We start from the raw sequence: 23,886 nt of genomic DNA on the forward strand, positions 1-23,886 counted from the left end.
AGAAATGTAGATGATAAACGGGTATTCATTGGAAAAATATATTATACTATACCTGACATGTGATTACATTCTCACGGAATTTGGGTGCATAGAGCCTGAGAAACCAGTACCAAGAACAACCACCTCTGACTGTAATAACGGCCTCGATGCGCCTGGGCATTGAGTCAAACAGAGCTTGGATGGCGTGTACAGGTACAGCTGACCATGCAGTTTCAACACGATACCACCGCTCATCAAGAGTACTGAATGGCGTATTGTGGCGAGCCAGTTGCTCGGCTACCATTGACCAGACGTTTTCAATTGGTGAGAGATCTGGAGAATATGCTGGGCAGGGCAGCAGTCGAACATTTTCCGTATCCAGAAAGGCCCGGAAAGGACCTGCAACATGAGGTCGTGCATTATCCTACTAAAATGTAGGGTTTCGCAGGGATCGAATGAAGGGTAGAGCCACCGGTCGTAACACATCTGAAATGTAACGTCCACTGTTCAAAGTGCCGCCAATGAGAACAAGAGGTGACCGAGACGTGTAACCAATGGCATCCCATACCATCAAGCCGGGTGATACGCCAGTATGGCGATGACGAATACATGATTCCAAAGTGCGTTTACCGCGATGTCACCAAACACGGATGCGACCATCATTATGCTGTAAACGGAACCTGGATTAATCCGAAAAAATGACGTTTTGCCATTCGTGTACCCAGGTTCGTCGTTGAGTACACCATCGCTGGCGCTCCTGTCTGTGATGCAGTGTCAAGGGAAATTGCAGCCATGGTCCTCGAGCTGATAGTCCATGCTGCAGCAAACGTCGTCGAACTGTTCGTGCAGATGGCTGTTGTCTTGCAAACGTCCCCATCTGTTGACTCAGGGATCGAGACGTGGCTGCACGATCCGCTACAGCCATGCGGATAAGATGCCTGTCATCTCGACTGGTAGTGATACGAGGCCGTTGGGATCGAGCACGGCGTTCCGTATTAGCCTCCTGACACCACCGATTCCATATTCTGCTAACAATTATTGGATCTCGACCAACGCGAGCAGCAATGTCGCTATACGATAAACCGCAATCGCGATAGGCTACAATCCGACCTTTATATAAGTCGGAAACGTGATAGTACGCATTTCTACTCCTTACACGAGGCACCATAAGAACGTTTCACCAGGCAACGGCGGTCAACTGCTGTTTGTGTATGAGAAATGGATTGGAAACTTTCCTCATGTCAGCACGTTGTAGGTGTCGCCACCGGCGCCAACCTTGTGTGAATGCTCTGAAAAGCTAATGATTTGCATGTCACAGCATCTTCTTCCTGTCGGTTAAATTTCGGGTCTGTAGCACGTCATCTTCGTAGTGTAGCAAGAGACTTAAAACACAGTGACGGGAAAAATTTGAAATATCAAGAAAGTTTTGCGTGACAAACGAAAGTTGGTAGGATCTTTCCGAAACATGACATCTATTGACATTGTGTGCCAGTCGGTTAAGAGTGGCGCTAGTGCCGCCACTACGGGGATGCAAATCAAGTTGACCTTAAATACGCGCTGTAACGGTCATTAGCGTTTGTTACCTTCGAGATTGGACTTAGTGAGTTGATGTTAGTGAAGAGTGCGTTTAAGAGAACGACGACGTCATTATCAACAGCTCACTGAGTTTGTACGAGGTCGTGCAATAGAGCTACGAGAAGCTGTATGTTACTTCGGCGATACTGCAGAAAGACTTAGCAGCAACGTAGCCACTGTGCGTGATTGGTGGGAGCGATGGTCATAGGATGGTGCGGTGGCAAGAGGACCGGGGCGCGGACGGCCACGTGGCACTATCGAGAGGGAAGACCATCGTGTTCGGCGTATGACTGTGGCGCATCGTACTGCGTCTGCAGCAGCAATTTGAGCAGCAGTTGGCACCACAGTGACACAATGAACTGTCACAAATCGGTTACGTCAAGGACAGTTTCCAACCAAACGTCCTGTAGCGTCCGTACCACTGACCCCAAACCATCACAGTTCACGACTACGATGGTGTCAAGCGAGAGATCATTGAGAGCAGGATGGTGGTCTGTTGTGTTTTCTGATGAAAGCTCGTTCTGCCTCAGCGCCAATGACGGCCGTGTGTTGGTTAGGAGGAGGTCAGATGAGCACCTGGAACCAATCTGTCTGCGGCCTAGACACACTGGATCTATATCTGGGATTATGGTCTGGGGTGCGCTTTTGTGTGACAGCAGGAGCTCTCTGGTGCTGATTCCGCGCACCATTACTGCAGGTTTGTTTGTCATTCTGGTGAGTGGCCTGTTTCGCTACCACTCATGTGCAGCATTCTAAGTGTGTTTTCGAACGGGATAACGCTCACCCACTGTCGGTTTCTAACACAGGATAGAGGGAAGACTGGGGGTTTGAAGACAGTCTGCAATTTCCGAGAGGTGATGAGGAAATGCAGAAAGGCAAATTCCCAGTGAAGGCAAGCGGATGACTCGGACCGGCGCCAAACACTGTCTCGGGGCATCTACGAGAGGAGCGGATTTTGGCACTCGACAGGACGCTTGTAGCAGGAGAGTCATGGAATTAAATTCAAAAAAATGGTTCAAAATGGCTCTGAGCACTATGGGACTTAACATCTATGGTCATCAATCCCCTAGAACTTAGAACTACTTAAACCTAACTTAACCTAAGGACACCACACAACACCCAGTCATCACGAGGCAGAGAAAATCCCTGACTCCGCATGGAATTAAAGACTACTACACTGAAGGCTAGTTCTAAACATTAGGAAATGCAAAGGATGTTGCACCGCAGAAGTCAGAGTCAGAAATCATGGGGTGAGCACTAACAGGAGTAGCGAACACTAGATGCATGTTTAGTACAAACTTGACAGCAGCACTTCAAGTGAGAGAAGCAGACATTGTAATCTCACCACGGAAAATTACCCTCTACCACGCAATAATTAATAATGGTCAACCAAATCATCCACATGTATTTACGTTTGAAAAGTATCTGATCAGATTTTCTAGTGATATATGCGCCGACAGCTCGTCGACGCCAAAGTATTTTTCTAGTACGTTTATTCTTTGGAACAACAGAGGTACAGATATGTATGCTCCATGGTTATTATAGTGGGAGAAAGGAACAGCTTCGGAAGTATCGTTTCGAAGATTTTCGGATTGCTAAAAGAGATTTATTTACTCTTCTTCGCGCTAAAGCGAGTTAGGAAACTTTGTGCCGCTAGCGTGATAGATAAAGGGAAAAAAAACTGTAAAAGCAAATTACCTGAGATTTGGAACCAACAGAAAACGGAACATGTGCGGATATGGATTCAATATACAATTTTCCTCAGAAATAAGGTTTGTGACCATTTTATTCTAGAGTGAATGACGAATGAGTTCTCTATCTGAACCATTGATGATTGTCTGGGCCCTGTAATTAATTGGGAAGTTTCAGCTGTGACGAAGAGAACCTGCAATCTCTGAGTTTTTATAAATCGTCCAAAAAGGCTTCGTCCACATCTGAAATTTTAGATCTGTCGTAAACTGAACGAATTGTTCAAACGATCGATTTTCCCAACTGAATGCAGCGCTTAATAATAATAACAAATGTAAAGATCTTTTCCAGCAAGCCAGCCGCTGAACATTAAGACGAAGGGCTCCACCAGAGATTGTACTAGGCTGATTTCACGTAAATAATATAGTTAAACTGTACACAGATAAAGGACAGAGAGAGAGAGAGAGAGAGAGAGAGAGAGAGAGAGCGAATGAAATTCGAGAAATTACTCAGAATCCTCCATTAGCATTATTGTTTGTCTGTCTTTTCACGGATCAGCCTAATATGAAAACACGAAGCCCTGACTTTATTGTACCGATTTATGTGCGAGGGTGAAAGAGCGATAAAGGCGACAGATACACTTCTGTACAGACAAAACATTACACCAAGTTAGCGGCAAGCTGCATTCATATAGACTTTCATCATTTACAGAGTAGAATTCATTATAATGGCCAATCCGTGACAGGACACGTTTTTGGACGTTGTTAAAATAATTTTGTTCTCTGTTTCATGTGAACTACGACGAGACAACTTAACTTGGAAAAGAGAAGAAATACTCGCAGCCAAATTAAGTACAGCTATAAATAAAAGCAGCACGCTGGGCGCAGAAGAAATGGCCAGATTTAAAATTTTGTTATTAAAGCTTGCTAGTATTGAGGAAGTAGATGTAGATTTGAACATTTACTAATTGTGTTCATGCCAGATGTAGTTTGATTGACCTGCCCTAGTTGCATTTGCCTGTATAAGTACTATAAGAAAGTAAACACAGAAGTATTCTTGTGTGAAGGGAGAGATATATACATATTGACTGTAGGACATTTATATGGCTTTAACTAGGGCAATGTTTAAGATGAGTCAAGCAGAGCAGAGCAACACGCAACAGCCTTCAGCTGTGAGCACGGATAATAGTGATGTAGTAAGAAGTGTTGCAGAACCGATCGCTACAGATAGTGCAATAGAACGCCCGGTAGACACGGCTGGAGACGTAACAGCAAGTATGCAACATGGATTAGATCCATTAGTAATTATCATGAGACAGATGCAGATGATAACCGAGAGCATGAATAATATGAAAAACGACATTAATGCGAAGTTAGCCTCAGTTACCGAGGGGCAAAATGATTTGAATGCGAAATTAGCCTCAGTTACTGAGGGCCAAAATGATTTGAATGCGAAATTAGCCTCAGTTACTGAGGGGCAGGAAAATCTGAAAGCTGAGATTAAGCAGCAGTTACATGACAGTTTTTCCGAATTAGAGCAGCGGATAGAGGCGAAGACAAAGGAACTTAAAGATCAGGCCGAAGAGACGGAACGAAAATTAACTGCACAAATAGAATTGGTGAAAGCTCAATGTGAGGAATCTACTCACCGCGTACGTGTAGAAATGAAGGAGTATGTGGCTATTAAGATAGACACCGTACGGGAACAGGTGGAAATGGTTCCGCAATTAGTACAAAAGCAAGATGCCATGTCATGTGCAACTGCGCAACTTCCTGAATTGGCACGCACGCAGACTAACCTAAAGGAAAGTGTGGAACATCTGACAGAACGTCAAGACGTTATAGACCACCAAATTAATGTATTAACGGGTAAATTATCCGAAATCACATTAGAAAACAAAATGCTAATGTGTGAAAACTTTGAGCAAAATGTTAAAGCAGCATTCCAGAGTCTATGCGGCAAACAGGAAGAGAATTTGTTTGCGAAAGGACTTGAGGAAGTGCGACAGCAGTTAGGGGCTGATTTCGAGCAGTGGAAACAAACGATAGAAGAGTCGATACGCGTTTCACAACAAGGCTCAGAACAAATGAATACCGGCCAGCAGCAGAAGTCGGCAGCGACGACAGAGCCAGTTACTGCACATTCGCACACAATACCGACTTGTGTAAGTAACTCAAATATTAAATTGCCACGAGCTAGTTGTTCGTGTGAAGTTTTATCTGACGGAGATTACGAAAGCTTTTGCCATGCCGAAGAAAAAATGATAAAGCATCGCCAATTCCAGATTTTTAACACTGACAAAAGGGGGGTCCATCCGATTGTTTTTATCCGAAGTTTTAGAGGAGTGCTACCCAGAAATTGGTCGGAGTGGCAGAAAATCAGTTTCGTGACTGGGTATATACAAGGTTCGGGGGCGATCTGGGCCTCGGACATGACTTCTGTTTGCTCGACATATGACGATTTTGAGAAAGCGTTTTTAGCAAAATTCTGGTCAGAAGGGGTACAGGAACGCCTAAGGCAGGAGGTGCTCTACCCAGAGCCTTTCTCTTTTTCAAAAGGAAGCCTTAGGAAGTATTTTGAAAAATATATAAATAAAACTAGATATTGGGACAGACCTATGCCTTTGCCAGACATAATAAACATACTTAAGGCAAGATTACCAACTAACATCCGGAATCAATTAATTTACGGCAACGATAAAGACCTGGAGTCGTTCCTCACGACGTTAGATCATATAGACATTATAGAAGAGAACAACCAGAAAGCCCGTAACAACAGATTCCAATATAGGGAGATAGAACCTCCGCCAAATGGTAGGCAAGGGAACGCACAGAGATCGATAAATAGTGGAGAAACCCCTCAAAATCTCAACAATAATACCGGCAATAGTCTTGCGAGGGGCTATCCAAGGAACAACAGGAATGGGAAAAGATACAATCCCGTATGGGGGAACGAAAGGAATTTCAGACCGCAAGCCTGGAACAATAACAGTAATAGAAAGTGGAATCAACCGGGGGGAATAGATTCAAATAACCAACATCAGTGGGGACAGACATCTACGAATCAACCGGTAATTACCGAAGTGACGGACGATGTCAACCACCAGGCGAATCAAAATCCAACAAACTTGTAAGGACCCACTCGTGCCCCGGAGGAGCGGTCAACAATTGGTTGAGGGGCAACAAGATATGTGTACCCATGCTAACGTATAATGATGGACGATTACTGGCGGATGAATTGACCGAGGACTTAGAACTCCAAGATGAGGATAAGGAACAGGTGGCAGTAGCCGAAGTGCAAGTCATTTTGGAGACTGTACCTATAGTGGCGGTTTTGGACACAGCTGCAACCACGAATGTTATTTCGGAGGCTCTATTCAACAAGATCAGAAATATAAGACGAGTACCAATTTTTCCAGTTCAAAATTGCAGAATAATAGGCGCCGTTGGGGCTAGATCGGCTAATGTAAAAGTGCAGTCACTACTTAGTGTAGAAGTCGGAAATGTAGCAATATTAAGCACATTCCTTGTTGTAAAAAATTTGGTGGTAGACTGCATTATAGGAGTCGACAGCCTACGTCAATACGGATGCAGAATAGATTTTAAAACAGGAAAAATTTGGTTAAATGTAAATAAACAAGAAATTGAGTTGGACTTGTTGAAAAAGGAAAGCCTTACCAGAAAATATAATAGTGGGATCAGTGTGCAGGTAATCAGGACTGCACAAAAGTCTAAACAGCACGTAAATAATGAGTTCCAAGTCAAAGGAGATTTCGGTCAATTAGTGTATGAGAAGTTAAATGAATCCGACTGGATTACTGAAGAGCAGAAGAAGCAGCTCAAAGAATTATTATTAGCGTATGAAAACGTGTTTGATGAAAGGCCAGGAGTTATTAAGGGATACATATGCCATCTCTACGTTAAGCCGCACGAAACATATTGTAGAACTTTGTATCCTGTTCCCTAGAGGTTAAAGGCTCAAGTTCAGAAAGAAATAGATCGCATGTTGAAATGGGGTTTGATCGAACCCTCTACAAGCCCATACTGCTCCCCATTGTTGGTCGTGCCAAAAGCAAATGGAACTGTGAGACTGGTACTCGACGCCAGGGAAATAAATAAAATCATAATTCCAGTGAGAACACATCCGGAAAACATAGACGAATTGATACAACGGTTCCAGGATGTCAAATATTTGACGAGCATCGATTTGCGGAGTTCGTATTGGCAGGTCAAGCTGGATGAGTTATCAAGGAAATATACAGCTTTCATTTATGCTGGAAGAAGTTACCAATTTACTGTAGTTCCTTTCGGACTCAACATTAGTGCTGGAATCTTTATAGCAGCTCTAGATTATGCACTAGGCCCAGAACTAAGAAGCAGGATAACAGTATTTGTTGATGATATGCTTATTGCATCGAAGACCTGGGAGGAGCATATTACCTTACTGAGTCGGGTGTTGGACGTGTTCAAAACCATGGGAATAACTGCTAACCTACAGAAATCACATTTTGCACTAAACAGAATCAAGTTCCTGGGGCATATAATTGACGCAAAGGGAATTTTACCAACCAAGGAGAAGCTAATTGCGATTAGTAAGTTTCCAACACCAAGAAATAGGAGGCAATTAAAAGGGTTTATGAGTCTTGCCTCATTTTTTAGAAGATTTATAACGAATCAGGCCATGAATGCAGCAGCTCTCAATAGTTTGCTGAAGAAGGATGTGCCCTGGCTCTGGACATTAGAGTGTCAAGAAGCATTCGAAGAGATAAAGAAGCAACTAGTAAATGCACCGCTTTTGTACCATCCGGACATGCAAGAGGAATTCTACTTGTCAACAGATTCGTCAAATGTGGGTCTTGGAGTGTGCCTTTTCCAAGTACGCAAGATAAATGGACAGCTTACCTTTTGTCCTATTGCGTTTGCTAGTCGTGTTTTGTCCAACTGTGAACGAACGTACACGACGACAGAATGAGAGGCTCTTGCGGTCGTCTGGGGATTTAAAAAATTTCATTATTATTTATATGGGTCGAAAACTATCGTATATTGCGATCACCAATCATTAACGTTTTTACAAACGTGTAAACTGTTACACCCCAGGCTGGCTAGATGGACGCTCGCTCTGCAACAATACCAGTTTAAGATCGTACATGTCTCAGGGCAGCAAAACATTATTGCTGACGCTCTATCAAGGTCACCGCAGGGTTTAACAAAAGAGATTGAAGTAAATAATTCCTCAGAATTCCCTGTATTGCTGCTGCAGGAAAATCCATTTAAGACGTACTACGTCAATTTGTGTGTGCATATGGCCCAGTTACAGAAAAAGGATGCTCAATGGGGAAGTGTCATTCAAAGGTTACAACAGCAACCTTCGGATCAGATGGCAAACTATTACAAGCTGGTAAATGACGTATTATTTTTCCGCTGTGGAAGGCCAAACAAAGTCCGTTGGTGTGTTTGTATACCTGAGGCGCAAATAGAGAAACTTGTATGGTTCACTCATTTAACCTGGGGACATTTCGGTGCGACAAAATGTGCAGAAAAGATAGGTGGGTACTGTTATTTTCCCAACATAAAGCGCAGAGTGCATGAGGTCTTAAAGAGGTGCATAATCTGTCAAAAAACAAAGCCGGATTCAAAAGGGACTAAGCATCCATTATGCTCTATATTAGTACAAGAACCAAAAGAATTAATTTCGTGCGATCTGTGTGGACCGTTACCTACTTCAAGAGGTGGTGTTAAATATGTGTTGGCAATTCTCGATGTGTGTACGAAATACGTAAAGCTATACCCGATAAAGGCGGCTACAGCCAAAGTAATTGTATTAAGATTGATAAGGGATTATCTTCCACATGTGGGTACACCTAAGGCGATTATAACAGACAATGCTAAAATATTCACGGGACTCCGATGGAAGCAGACTTTGTCTCAAGTCGGTGTGAAACATATACTAACATCATTTTACCACCCACAAGGCAATTTGGTTGAGAGGATTTTTAGAGAATTCAATCGATTTATGAGGACGTATTGCCACAATAAGCAAACTGCGTGGGCAAATTATGTGGAAGAGTTTGAGCAGATATACAATAACGTGCCCCACTCCTCAACTGGATATACACCTTGTGAATTGATGTTCGGAGCAAAAGAGGAAAACTTCTGGACTGACCATATCCCCAAAACTCAAGAAACTGAGATGCCTTGGGAAGAAAAAATAAGACAAGCTATCATAAATATGACGAAAAAGGCTGATCAAAGAAAACAACGATATGACAAATTAATCAAAAGGGTACAGACATACCATGTCGGAGAGAAGGTACTAGTTAAACGACATACCAAATCATCCGTAATAAAGAAAAGTATAAAGAAATGGGAGTTACTATATACTGGACCATACATTATCCTACAAATTCCGAATCCGGGGGCTTATCTGTTAGCATACCCGGGATCGAACAAAATAAAAGGGTTATTTTCTCATAACGACTTAAAAAAGTATAATGAAGATTAGAAGATAGGGAGGAATGGTGTTCCGAGTGACAGAAATGAACGCTCGTAAATAACATAACAATAAACTGTGTGTGTAGTGATAGAAACCTTTAAATTGAAGTAGTTAATCGGTGACATAGAGTATAGAAATAGTGACTAACTATTATTATCGAGTGTTGTAAAGAAGATAGTGGAGATAGGCTTCACCTGTGGTTTGGGTGAACATAGAACTTTAGCATTGCTAATGTCATCAAGAATGATTAAGGATCTAACTGACCTTCAAGAAGAATGAAATGTTTCCCGCAAATGACGCGGAATAATCAAAAGAGGTTCCGAGTGAATATTCATATATAATCTCATGTGAACGCTTACATGTGTAAACGTGTGAAGGGATGTGTTGTGGTAGTGAATCGTGAGTGACGGTTAACGCCGCAAAGATAATTTCCCGCGCAAAACAGTTGACGTCGGCGCGAGAATTAAAATCGATATAGACGATACAGATATGCTTTGTAAGAGACTCGCACCAAACGCGAGGATAAACTGATTCATGTTGAACTCTAAAAGGAATAGGTGTTATAATTAGAAGTTAAGAGTTTTTAATTTATTAACGAATGATTAAAGAAAGTAGTATTCATAGATTCAGTAGTAATTTAATGGTTCGTGTTCGTTTGGGAATTTTGTGTGAAAAATCCATTTCCATATATGAGCATGGATGAACACCGTATGAATCAGAGAGTGATTGAAAGAAGCGAATCCGCATTCCTCAATGCTAATAACTTTTACATTTCAGCACTCAAGCGAAGAAATATATGTATTTAGAATAAAAAGTTTTGAGTATAGCTAAATTATATGACTTATCAAGGAAATATGGACGATGTCTTGGTATAAAATGAACTACACTTTCCATTATTCGATGATTTGAATCCAAAATCTATAGTAAGTTACATGAATCCTTTAAATTACGAAGAACAAATCAGTGATAGAAAATGTGTTAGAACTTTTGGACTTATAAGCACAAGTGGGGAGGTAAAGTCAAAAGGAGTATGCAAACGAGAGTAAATCGGATGATGCTTTTGGCAACATCATTAGTTAATGGTTGAATTCCTTGAAGTACGTCGTAACAAAAAGGATCCATGAAGCCATAAGGATTTTGCTTTCAAAAAGGAGAATCTTGGACGGTGCAACCTAATCAGTTCTCTTACAGGAAGAGTTTTCCTTTTGGTCATTGCTAATTCTTTTGGAATGAATGTTGCATGTGAATTCGAGTATCCCTGTTCCTTCTACTCTTCCCATTGTCGGCCGCGTAGAAGATCAACTACAGAGGGGGGCCGCGTAGAAGACCGACTACAAATGAGGACGTCGGGGACATGCAAGACGCGGGGGAGTTTAGCACCGCAAGATATTGTACCAGGAGCAAGATTGTAAAACGAGAATTCACGTTATTTATTGTAAAACGTTTTTTTTTTGCTAGAGGCACAAACCACTCTTCTCCAAATCGTGATACAAATTGATCCCCGTCTTTCCTTTAGAGATCTGTTTCAAAATTATATTTTTTTTTCTTCTATAGGCTTTCCTATCTTCTATGTACCGTAGGCTGGGGGTCTAGGCTTAAGAGGTTTTCCAAGGTTTCCCTGCTTAAGAAAGTTCCCGAATGGGTAGACCCTGACATCAGTTCATGAAAGATCATCTTCCTTGGTTGAGCACAGCAAATATAACACCTAGATGCACGTAAAAGCAATACAGCCGCGGTACCGGTCTCTTCATTTCTTCTGTCTTCAACATTTCTTTTCTTCGTCCGTCTCAAATATAATGTTCTTTTTCAGTCGGAGGACTGACAATCATCACTTCCGGGTTATCCACGCTAATAGATAGCTCGCGAAGTGTGTTCGGTGAATCAAAATTGAGCTCACAAACTTCGCTCGCTGCGAGGGGCATTGTAATCTCACCACGGAAAATTACCCTCTACCACGCAATAATTAATAATGATCAACCAAATCATCCACATGTATTTACGTTTGAAAAGTATCTGATCAGATTTTCTAGTAATATATGCGCCGACAGCTCGTCGACGCCAAAGTATTTTTCTAGTACGTTTATTCTTTGGAACAACAGAGGTACAGATATGTATGCTCCATGGTTATTATAGTGGGAGAAAGGAACAGCTTCGGAAGTATCGTTTGGAAGATTTTCGGATTGCTAAAAGAGATTTATTTACTCTTCTTCGCGCTAAAGCGAGTTAGGAAACTTTGTGCCGCTAGCGTGATAGGTAAAGAAAAAAAAACCTGTAAAAGCAAATTACCTGAGATTTGGAACCAACAGAAAACGGAACATGTACGGATATGGATTCAATATACAATTTTCCTCAGAAATAAGGTTTGTGACCATTTTATTCTAGAGTGAATGACGAATGAGTTCTCTGTCTGAACCATTGATGATTGTCTGGGCCCTGTAATTAATTGGGAAGTTTCAGCTGTGACGAAGAGAGCCTGCAATCTCTGAGTTTTTATAAATCGTCCAAAAAGGCTTCGTCCACATCTGAAATTTTAGATCTGTCGTAAACTGAACGAATTGTTCAAACGATCGATTTTCCCAACTGAATGCAGCGCTTAATAATAATAACAAATGTAAAGATCTTTTCCAGCAAGCCAGCCGCTGAACATTAAGACGAAGGGCTCCACCAGAGATTGTACTAGGCTGATTTCACGTAAATAATATAGTTAAACTGTACACAGATAAAGGACAGAGAGGGAGAGAGAGAGAGAGAGAGAGCGAATGAAATTCGAGAAATTACTCAGAATCCTCCACTAGCATTATTGTTTGTCTGTCTTTTCACGGATCAGCCTAATATGAAAACACGAAGCCCTGACTTTATTGTACCGATTTATGTGCGAGGGTGAAAGAGCGATAAAGGCGACAGATACACTTCTGTACAGACAAAACATTACACCAAGTTAGCGGCAAGCTGCATTCATATAGACTTTCATCATTTACAGAGTAGAATTCATTGTAACATGTCGGAAGTTATCGAAGAAACGTGGCTGCACACTATTTCTCCCTTCTTATAGTCGACCCACCAACCCACCGGTACTTAACAATCTTCGGCCAATCTGACGACTTATTCCGCACCTCAGACCTTTGGAGAGTGGGGATTGCCGTAGTAACACTCTAACTTGCCTAACCCCACAGACGGTTTGCAGTTCTCAGGAACAAGTATCAAGCTTGCTGCCTCTGTGAAGACGTGACTTTTCGCGGCCATCTTCTACTGCGACGCCTTACAACAGCGTCTGGGCGGTGCATGGAGTTACCAGTTAATTCTCTGAGTGAAACCTCCAGTGCGTCTGCAGTTTGCATGGCTCTAGTGTTACTACGTATTTAGCTCCGACAACCTAAACTTTTGCCTAATCTCTGCATTGTGTCTCTGATTTCCTATCTTGTAGTGCCATTGAGGGCTTCCAACAGCTTAAGGGTAACAACATAAATTCATTATATAGTCAGTATGTGACGCGACATACCGCCGTTGTACCCCAACACGCTCTTCAGAGTGTCGTCATGTTGATTTGGCCTGCTCGATCAGCAGATCCGTCTCCAATCGAGAACGTATGCAACATCATTGAACGAGGATTCCTGCGTCATCCACAAACAGCATTAACCGGCCCTGTATTGACCGACCAATTGCAACAGGCACGGAATTCTACATACTGACAGCGGGCACCGTGCGACACAATGCTTCCACTTATGCATGCCTGCGTTCAACATTTTGGCAGTTACACCAGTTTTTAATGTACCAGAATTTCAGATGTGCAAAGGCTTACCTCACATTTATATTAACCTGTGATGCGATGTTAATCACAACAGTATGTTACCTAGACAAACGTGTTCTCGAAATTTCGTTACTCTACATTACTTTTTTCTTGGTGTTGCGATATTTTCCGTCAGTGTATATTAAGTTACATATCATTGTTAAGCGTGAGTAAGTTCCAATACAATCTTCAGAAAAAACAGTAAGACTTTCCAAAATGTTTATCGTCCTCTCTATGCTCGAGAGGACGACGGTTCAAATCTCCGTCCAACCATTCTGATTTTGGATTTCTGTGATTTTCCTGAATCGCTTAAGGCGAATACCGGGATGGTTCCTTGAAAGGGAACACAGGATTTCCCTTTCCCATCCTTCCTCAGTCCAAGCTTGTGCTCCGTCTCTAATGACCTCGTTGTCGACGGGACGTTGAACACTAATGCTGCCTTTCTCCTATGCCTGCCAGTCACACCTTCGCACGAGTGTGAATACAGACACTTTGCGGATAGCTGGTGAAGAAATGACAACTAGTGTGAACACAATTCCATTGGGTTTTGTGTTCATACTTACTCCAGTTATCAATTTCCTGGGAGCCAGTTTTACTTTGTTCGTCAATGAAGCCCTTGTTCTTGAGCTGCATCATTAGATGTAGTAAGTCGTTGCGAACTACGCCATGTTGTTCCCGGTACTCCATGGTCTCCTTCACCATATTCCGAAAGTATCTCGTCACGTGTACAGCGCCGCTCGGAAGCCTGGAAAAATGGAAGTGTATAAACATTCAAAGTCTTGCATACAGTGGCATTTGTGAAACCGACGCATATGAAATGTGAAGTAACTCACATGGTTGTCAAACTACACGGTCCGAGCCACTGTTCAGTGGAAAATCCTTTTAAACATTTTTTGTAGCTGATTATCAACAGCCGACAAGTAATGTATAAAATGCATGTTTGACCATCAGCTGTTTTCATTTTAAGTCCAAATATTAACCGGTTTCACTCTTGGACCATCTTCACAGATAAGGATTAAAATGGTTTTAAGCCACCACATTACATTTGTCATTACTTAGATGATGTGCAGAGCATGTCATGAATATCAATATACGACACAGGACTTGTAGAAGCAAACATACGAATACTAATGTTCACAGAGCAGTACTGAAGAGAAGATCATTCTTCGCACCTCATTAAAAGAAAAGTCTTCTCTTTCAATTTTAATCTTGTTTCCGGGTTACAAATATCTTAAACGAACTTCAGTGTGAAGGTGTGACTGGCAGGCATAGGAGAAAGGAAGATTAGTGTAACATATTCCTAATTTCTGTTAGAGCTGAGGGTGTTTCACACTAAACCAGTTAAGTGTAGATTTTAAGAATATAGTGGCCGTCCTGGATACTCTAGTATTCTGCTGTAAGTAGGCTAATTAGACGAAGTGACATTATTATCCTTCAAATGTAAGGTCAGTTTTTTTAGACAACGGTAGTGGAAGGCAACGTAGGTGTTCTTTGTGCTACGAAGCAATGCTCTCTTCTTCGTCACGACGACATACCAGTGAAGGTGATTTCCTGAAAGTTTGGTGTTTACCGTCCAACGGTCGGCAATAATTAGAGAAGAGACACTAACCCAGCTCGGATGGAAGAGAGGCGAAGTAACTGGTTTTTTTCCGTAGAATCATCTCTTTCATCTACTTGAACTGATTTACGGTACCCACAAAAAACATATTCTGAGTGGCCGGAAGATGTTATCCCAGGTCCTCCCAAATGCGGTCCCAGTGTTATAGCCACTCAGCACCTCACTTCGTGTGCAAGAGAGGAAGGGGAAAGGGGGAACTGTAAATCTATGGGTGAAAAATATATTGTTAGACCCAGTGGTGATGATGGGTTTTCCGAATTTTGCAGAATAAATGTGCAAGTGACGGATGACTACTTTTGTAGCGTCTCTTTCCTCATTTGTGATTTCACAACTACAAGATGGTCCCGTTTTCGTTTATCTTCTCAATTCATGATTCCCTGCATTCTCCAAACACACCATAACTTGGCGTTCAAATTAATGAGTACAACAAATCGCGTTCTTTAACGATCGCTGCCCCTAACCATCTGGTCGTAGCGAGAGCTGTGGTGTACCGTCGATCCTGCACTTAAAGCGGCAACCATCAACGTTCACATTATATTGTACTAGCAAATCCGGCAATGCTTTGTAATTGCTAAATATGTATGAGGAATGGATACACGTCCTAATCTGTGGTATCCCTCGGAATTGCGTCAGGACGCAAATTTCGGTTCCTTGATGAGACTTCGCCCATTTTGATCGTATGGTACTAGAAATTATAATGAACCTTTTTGAATATGAATGACAAATACTCCTTTGTTGTTGCTTTTGATGATTATTTTTAATTTTTTTTCATAGTACAATTACAAAACTTCAGAATATAGGTACAACATATTTCGATTTTTGGGTACTGTGTGGTAAGAGTACGAACTGGTTTTCTGAATTATCAGTTTGTGCAATGGCATCATACAAATGGCTACACGAAAAACTCTCTGATCGTAAGACAGTCCCAACATGTTTAGAGTGGCGGCTCATGCAAAATTTAACCAATGTGCCACACATGTGTTGGCCTATAGCCTTTTGACTTACAAGGGTAGCAATTCTAACGAAATTGAATATATTAATTAAAAGTGTATAAACTGAACTATTTAAATATATTTAAATTTTACAATTTATCACTTAACAGTGTGAGGAGCAAAATGAAATTTAAGAAAATTTACTAAGTTCAGCATCAGTGTTATCACCTGACTAAGGAAATCTAATTATTCTATTCAGCATTGAATGAAAAAATGCATATTTATATATAGTTGAGTTGGAAAACTTTTAAATATATTTATATCTGTACAATTTTTATAAAAAACCTTAAAATGGTGTCTACCTTCGTTTTTAGGAAGCCTTAGATCAAGAAAGCTAATACAATCATTATCCACAATTTCAACAGTGAAATTAATGCGAAAGTGATAGTTGTTAAACAGGTCGTGTACAGTTTGTATACTATTTGAGCTTCACATACAAAGTGTATGTAACTAAGCTTGGTTGGTATCATGATGTATACCACTTTCTTTGTATTTATTGATAATTTTATTGTTATTTTTGAGATATTGTACTATACTTGTTATAGAATTGCTTTCTACTCATTTAAGCTTCTTTGGTATCACATATGTAAGCTCCCCTGCTTGTATTTCTTGATATTGACTTGTTATTTTTGATACCATAACATATGGTTCATATATTACATTACCCATTCATGTCTCTCCTTTAAAATATGAGATGCCCTATTTCTGCTTTGGTGTGACTATATGGTTTATTGGAACTGAAGTATCTCAGTCTCTGCTGTAGATAGTTATGTAAGCATGTCAATAATGTGTAATGGCTGAAAACTGTTTTTGTCTTTTTGATTTTATATTTCAAATTTATGCATTTACTGGTCACACCCTTCATCACACACAATAAAAGTTTAATTGCCTAAACCTGATGACTCTGAACCTTTCTTGGTTTTGAATAACTTTTATAAGCTCATTAGTTATTTGCCTGATGTACCATATTGATGTCACACATTTGGGTATAGCGTATTGAGCCCTATGAGGAAAAGTATTCCAAGTAACTCCTGTTTGACTATAAGTCAGATGTGTGATATTTTAACCACACAAACGGACATGAAATAATGTTTTCTGACAATTCTTCTGCATACCATCACTCAAGTATTATTTATTAAGTTATTGAGTTGTAAAAATATGTACTCTGTACTGTTTAACCCTGGTTTTCTTGCTTCCAGGTTGATGTAACTTCTCAGAGAGATACTGGGAATCAAAATTATTTGTTCCTGTGTGTCTGTCTGTTGGGACATGTGATTCATTGATTTATGCATTGTACCTAGGATTTGGGATTCTTTTAATTTTGGTTCAAAGATTTTTGGCATAGGTAAGTTTATTGACATTATTATCAAATAACCCCCCCCCCCCTCTATGAGCCATGGACCTTGCCATTAGTGGGGAGGTTTGTGTGCCTCAGTGGTACATAGAGCCATACTATAGGTGAAACCACAACAGAAGGGTATCTGTTGAGAGGCCAGACAAACATATGGTTCCTGAAGAGCCTTTTCAATAGTTGCAGGGGCAACAGCCTGGATGATTGACTGATCTGGCCTTGTAACACTAATCAAAATGGCCTTGCTGTGCTGGTACTGCAAACGGCTGAAAGCAAAGGGAAACTACAGCCATAATTTTTCCTGAAGGCATGCAGCTTTACTGTATGGTTAAATGATGATGGGGTCCCCTTGGGTAAAATATTCCAGAGGTAAAATAGTCCCCCATTCGGATCTCCGGGGCGGACTATTCCTGAGGACAATGTTATCAGGAGAAAAAAAAAACTGGCGTTCTACGGGTCAGAGCGTGGAATGTCAGATCCCTTAAACGGGCAGATAGGTTAGAAAATTTAAAAAGGGAAATGGGTAGGTTAAATTTAGATATAGTGGGAATTAGTGAAGTGTGGTGGCAGAAGGAACAAGACTTCTCGTCAGTTGAACACAGGGTTATAAATACAAAATCAAATAGCGGTAATGCAGAAGTAGGTTTAATAATGAATAAAAAAATAGGAATGCGCCTAAGCTACAACAAACAGCATAGTGAACGCATTATTGTGGGCAAGATAGATACGAAGCCCACACCTACCACAGTAGAACAAGTTTATATGCCAACTAGCTCTGCAGATGACGAAGAGATTGATGAACTGTATGATGAGATAAAAGAAATTACTCAGATGGTGAAGGGAGACGAAAATTTAATAGTCATGGGTGACTGGAATTCGATAGTAGGAAAGGGAAGAGAGGGAAACGTAGTAGGTGAATATGGAATAGGGATAAGGAATGAAAGATGTAGAATTTTGCACAGAGTATAACATAATCGTAGCTAACACTTGGTTCAAGAATCATGAAAGAAGGTTGTATACATGAAAGAAGCCTGGAGATACTGGAAGGTGTCAGATAGAGTATATAATAGTAAGACAGAGATTTAGGAACCAGGTTTTAAATTGTAAGACATTTTCAGGGGCAGATGTGGTCTCTGACCACAATCTATTGGTTATGAACTGTTGATTAAAACTGAAGAAACTGCAAAAAGGTTGGAAATTAAGGAAATGGGACCTGGATAAATTGACAGAGCCAGAGGTTGTAGAGAGTTTCAGGGAGAGCATTAGGGAACCATTGATAAGAATGGGGGAACGAAATACAAAAGAAGAATGGGTGGCTTTGAGAGATGAAATATTGAAGGCAGCAGAGGATCAAGTAGCTAAAAAGAGAAGGGCTAATAAAATCCTTAGGTAACAGAAGAGATATTGAATTTAATTGATGAGAGGAGAAAATATAAAAATGCAGTAAATGAAGCAGGCAAAAGGAATACAAACGTCTCAAAAATGAGTTCGACAGGAAGTGCAAAATGGCTAAGCAGGAACGGCTAGAGGACAAATGTAAGGATGTAGAGGCATATATCACTAGAGGTAAGATAGATCTTGCCTACAGGAAAATTAAAGAGACCATTGGAGAAAAGAGAACCACTTGCATGAATATCAAGAGCTCAGATAGAAACCCAGTCCTAAGCAAAGAAGGGCAAGCAGAAAGGTGAAAGGAGTGTATAGAGGGTCTATAGAAGGGCAATGTTCTTGAGGACAATATTATGGAAATGGAAGAGGATGTAGATGAAGATGAAATGGAAGAGATGATACTGCGTGAAGAGTTTACAAAGCACTGAAAGACCTAAGTCAAAACAGGGCCCCAAGAGTAGAAAACATTCCATTAGAACTACTGATAGCCTTGGGAGATCCAGCCCTGACAAAACTCTATCATCTGCTGAGCAATATGTATGAGACAAGCGAAATACCCTCAGAGCTGAAGAAGAATATAATAATTCTAATCCCAAAGAAAGCAGGCGTTGACAGATGAATAAATTATTGGCCGGAGTGGCCGTGCGGTTCTAGGTGCTACAGTCTGGAACCGAGCGACCGCTACACTCGCAGGTTCGAATCCTGCCTCGGGCGTTGATGTGTGTGATGTCCTTAGGTTTAAGTAGTTCTAAGTCTAGGAGACTGATGACCTTAGAAGTTAAGTCGCATAGTGCTCAGAGCCATTTTGTAAATTATTGAACTATAAGTTTAATAAGCCACGGCTGCAAAATAATAACACGAATTCTTTACAGACGAATGGAAAAACTGGTAGAAGTCGACCTCGGGGAAGATCAGTTTGCGTTCTGTAGAAATGTTGGAACATGTGAGGCACTACTGACTCTACGACGTTTCTCAGAAAATAGTTTAAGGGAAGGCAAACCTAAGTTTGTAGCGTTTGTAGACTTAGAAATAGCTTTTGACAATGTTGACTGGATTACTCTCATTCAAATTCTAAAGGTGGCAGGGGTCAAATACAGGGAGCGAAACGCTATTTACAATTTGTACAGAAACCAGATGGCAGTTAGAAGAGTCGAGGGGCATGGAAGGGAAGCAGTAGTTGGGAAGACCACAACAACAACAAGTCTTGAAGTAGCACCCCTTTCCTGACAACTGTTCTTTGACTGGGTTCTATAGTTTTCGAGGTACGCTCTAAAACTTTGTCGGCGGGAATCTACGCATGCCCATGAACAGAAACAAATTGTTTTTCTTGCTCGTAAAACTCATGTGTCCTACGTTGCAATTCCGAAGCATGATTATTTAATGGCACTCCACGGCGCAACGGATTTTCGCTTGGTGAACGACATCGTTTTGGTGCTATTGTTTAATAAAAAGAAACCGTAGTCGAGGCGGTAACACAACACAACACAACAAGAAAGCAGGTGGTCGCGCACTAACATACAGTGTTCACATGGAAGCCGCCTACGTTGTAGCGTCGACGCCGCAACCGGTTTTTGTTCGGTGCTGTTATGGGTTCAGAAGACGCAGCGCCTCGCGTTTCTCACTTGTCTGTCAGCTACACTGCCAACATTGCACGCTTGTGGAGCGACCTTGAAGTGACATGTTTCAGTGGCCCAGAAATATGTCATAATGACATTATTTCAGATAGTAATTTACAAAGTTTCGAACGATTCACAGTTCATTGTATTTGACATTATTTCAGATAGTAATTTACAAAGTTTCGAACGATTCACAGTTCATTGTATTGTAATCACGAGCTGACTAGCCATAGTTCAGGTTTCTTAATATATGGGTTTTCCGTTCAAACCGACTGTGAGGAAGAATACGAAACAGCACATTGTTGTGTATAGAATTTTGCTTAAAATTATGTATGTGGAGGAACAATATATATGGGAGAAACACTCTGTATAATGGCTTAAATGCGCTGCTATCATTGTTAATAACTACTGCGAGAAAGAAAAAGAAACCGCGTATTTTCACAACACGGTGCATAACAGCATAGTATTTTTTTTTGCTCGCACTTGATTTCTTGTACGTCGTTGTTTTAAAAAAGTACATAGTCTACGTCCGTCCGAATGTTTATTAGATTATCGTGCAAAAATTTGAAGGAAAGGGGTGAAAAAGTTATCGAGATTTTTGCTTTTAACGTTTACCATTTTACATTAACATAGATATGATCCTATCAGCTGTCGTTCCCTTGTCACAATACCGATGACTCGTTTTCTTAACGTCTTCCGATAATTCCTCACATATTTATCGTGAGACAACTTCCCGAAGAGAACGACGTTTCTTATGAACAATGCACCATTTTGTAATATTATCTAGTCACTCACTGAGCTACAATAAGAATATTAACTCTAAACAGAGACATGGTTTTGCGTTCCTAAATATAACGCCAGTTTTATCGAGTAACGTTGCTAACTACAACAGGCTACATCTGTGAACAACTTACCCTAGGGCCTTGGCTACCGCTGGTAAAAATCTGTACATGAGATCGTAAATCCTTGATTTGACTGTTGTCTCGAACATCTTACGCCCCCATTGGCGGAACTCTGTGTCCGGGTTCCGTTGAGCGTTACACTCGACTCCGAAAAAGACGGAAGCGATGTTGTCGGTGGTGAACCTGGCGGCTATCTCCCGCACCTCCAGGATCTGGCCCTTCTTCGCTGGCTCCTCCAACACCTTCACCAATTCGCGTCCGCAGTCCTGCATTGTCTGAAAAGGACAACAGTCGTTCTTAGAGATTGAGAAATTTCAAGTGCCATCATATTAAAACTGTCAAAAGGTCACAGGCCAGGATGCCTCATGATATGTGGCTTCACATAATCATGTTTCTGTTTCACCCAGTAAATGACTAACCCTCTCTTCTAGTCTATCAAGCAATCCTCTACAGTTTCGAGTCGTTTTTATTGCTCGTCATGCCAAAGTTCTGTGTCACTAAGATATTACTGTAATAACGGAACCTGTTCTAGTTGGAGCCCAGTTTCTACAAACCGTACATCCTGTCCAGCCAACATTTGTTTAGCCTCCTTATTCCTTAGTCTGGGCTTTTGTGTCTTGCCTCGAGCGATAAATAATATTTACCTTGCCACCTACTAGTTCTAGTGATAACTCACTGGACTGGTTCAGTTGAGCATCACTAGGTGTGGCGAGATCTGACCCAACGTCGTCTTTCTCTTTGAAGGATTAAGTTTTGTCGTGGGGGTTTACATTTAGTGACATCGCCATATTTTCGTTCACACAGTCCTCGGACCTCTATTCCATACCTCTGCACTCTTTCCCATACCAAAAGCACCAGCTCACTCGCTCAGATTTGCACCCTATACAATACAATTACGTTGCTGCTCTGCTGCAGAAGTTTCTACTCTACTAAGTGATCGACTTCCAAGCTTCCTCACCGATTTCTTCTTCTTGATTCTCTCTCTATCCTGGTTTGACTGTCTATTCGCATTCATTTATTAACCTGAGTAAGATTTTCGTTGAAACTACTCATAATTCGATGCGACAATTCGGGGAGAATAATTTTTCTACGTGTTTCGACACGCCTATCCACTGTTGATACGTTCTGCAGCTACACCACGGCGCACATTATGAATAGAAACTTGGAGGAATGCTCTGTCCACTGATTTTTCTGCATGCCTCGTAGTTTCCGCGCGGTCATCTTGTGAATCCCTGGAGGTATTTACGAATAACCCTTACTTAATGTCTCACACGATGTGACATCATATACGTTCAAGTATATTCTTAATCACGGTTTAGCAACCGGAATTAAACGCCACTTAGAGAGTCGTTAAGTTTGCTGGAATTAAAACATCGTCCCACCTCCTTCTCTGCGGGATTTAAAAACCTAATGTGGCGAAACGCAGCAGAATGATAGTATAGTCCAATCTCGCGTTCTATGTTGGCTTACAAAGTTAAATAAATACTGGCCAGGGCTTTAGCAAATTCACTTTCATACGCTGTGAGACATTTCATCAATGTCAGTCGCTAACGACGTCGTGTCGTCCCGACCTCATAGTTCTTAGCTACAAAACCGCGTTGGGATTATATGAGGAAGAAAAGAACGCAATTATGTTTACTGCAGTGTCAGAAGTGCTTAATTTAAGATAAAAGTGGACTATTAGGGAGACTGAAGAACGTCTATCGTAAATTTAGTTGTTATTTTTAAAACATACCTGACTCATCATTTTGAGCTTTCCCGTCGTAAATGACGGGGTCAACTTAGTACGCAGTTTCTTCCATTTAGGGCCGTTCGTGTTAATTAAGTTATGGTTCAGTGGATCTCTCTCATCGAAGTTGATATTTCTGTGGGAGAATGCTTCAAATTCCTTGACCAGTACTATCCGAATATAATCCGGATTGATCAGCAACAGACTAGGATTGCTGAATAGATATATTCCCACATAGCTATGATCTGAAATGCGTAAGCCGTTAACAGCGGACGAAAATATATTTAGTATATGTAGGTAAATTAAATTATGGTTCCAGTGAAAAGGGAAATGATATGATATGCAGATGAAGGAAGTATTACTCCAAATTACCTCTGAAACGAAGATAGAGCTCTTGGAACACGAAATCTAATCGAGTAATTCCAAAAAAAGCTCTCGCTATGTTGCCAAATGGTATTAAAGTCTCTGGCTGAAGAACGCCCTTCTTGGTCCAATAGCTGTAGCGGTGAGAGTACCAAGTGTAGAGCGCCGCCGCCGCCAGCACGGCTACGGCCAGGAATTCACTCAGCCACGATTCCAGGAACACGCCCATGGCGACCCTGCTTTTATCTCGCGGTTTTCAGAAACCTTCAAACAATCTGTAAAAGAAGGAACAAAAACTACAAAGTAATAACTGAATTGTATCTGATTGTTTACAAAGGTGTGGCTAATACGCTGAGGTGACAAACTCAGGAAATAGAGATTTGGGGGATAGCGTTAGTATCGCG

General features: G+C 41.2%; 1 protein-coding gene across 1 annotated transcript in view; it reads right to left on the bottom strand.

Annotated features, from left to right (window-relative positions):
• The window catches only part of LOC126484763 (cytochrome P450 6k1-like), a 59,404-nt gene that overhangs the window by 14,005 nt on the left and 21,513 nt on the right, over nucleotides 1-23,886 (bottom strand). Inside the window, exons 2-5 of the mRNA XM_050108359.1 lie at nucleotides 23,492-23,757; nucleotides 23,126-23,364; nucleotides 21,403-21,665; nucleotides 14,086-14,267 (exon numbers count right to left, since the gene is read on the bottom strand). Coding sequence (XP_049964316.1) covers nucleotides 14,086-14,267; nucleotides 21,403-21,665; nucleotides 23,126-23,364; nucleotides 23,492-23,711 — 904 coding nt within the window. The 5' untranslated portion in view covers nucleotides 23,712-23,757. The remainder of the gene's footprint in view (nucleotides 1-14,085; nucleotides 14,268-21,402; nucleotides 21,666-23,125; nucleotides 23,365-23,491; nucleotides 23,758-23,886) is intronic.

Source organism: Schistocerca serialis, chromosome 6 (genome assembly GCF_023864345.2).
Source record: "Schistocerca serialis cubense isolate TAMUIC-IGC-003099 chromosome 6, iqSchSeri2.2, whole genome shotgun sequence".
Lineage (NCBI taxonomy): Eukaryota > Metazoa > Arthropoda > Insecta > Orthoptera > Acrididae > Schistocerca > Schistocerca serialis.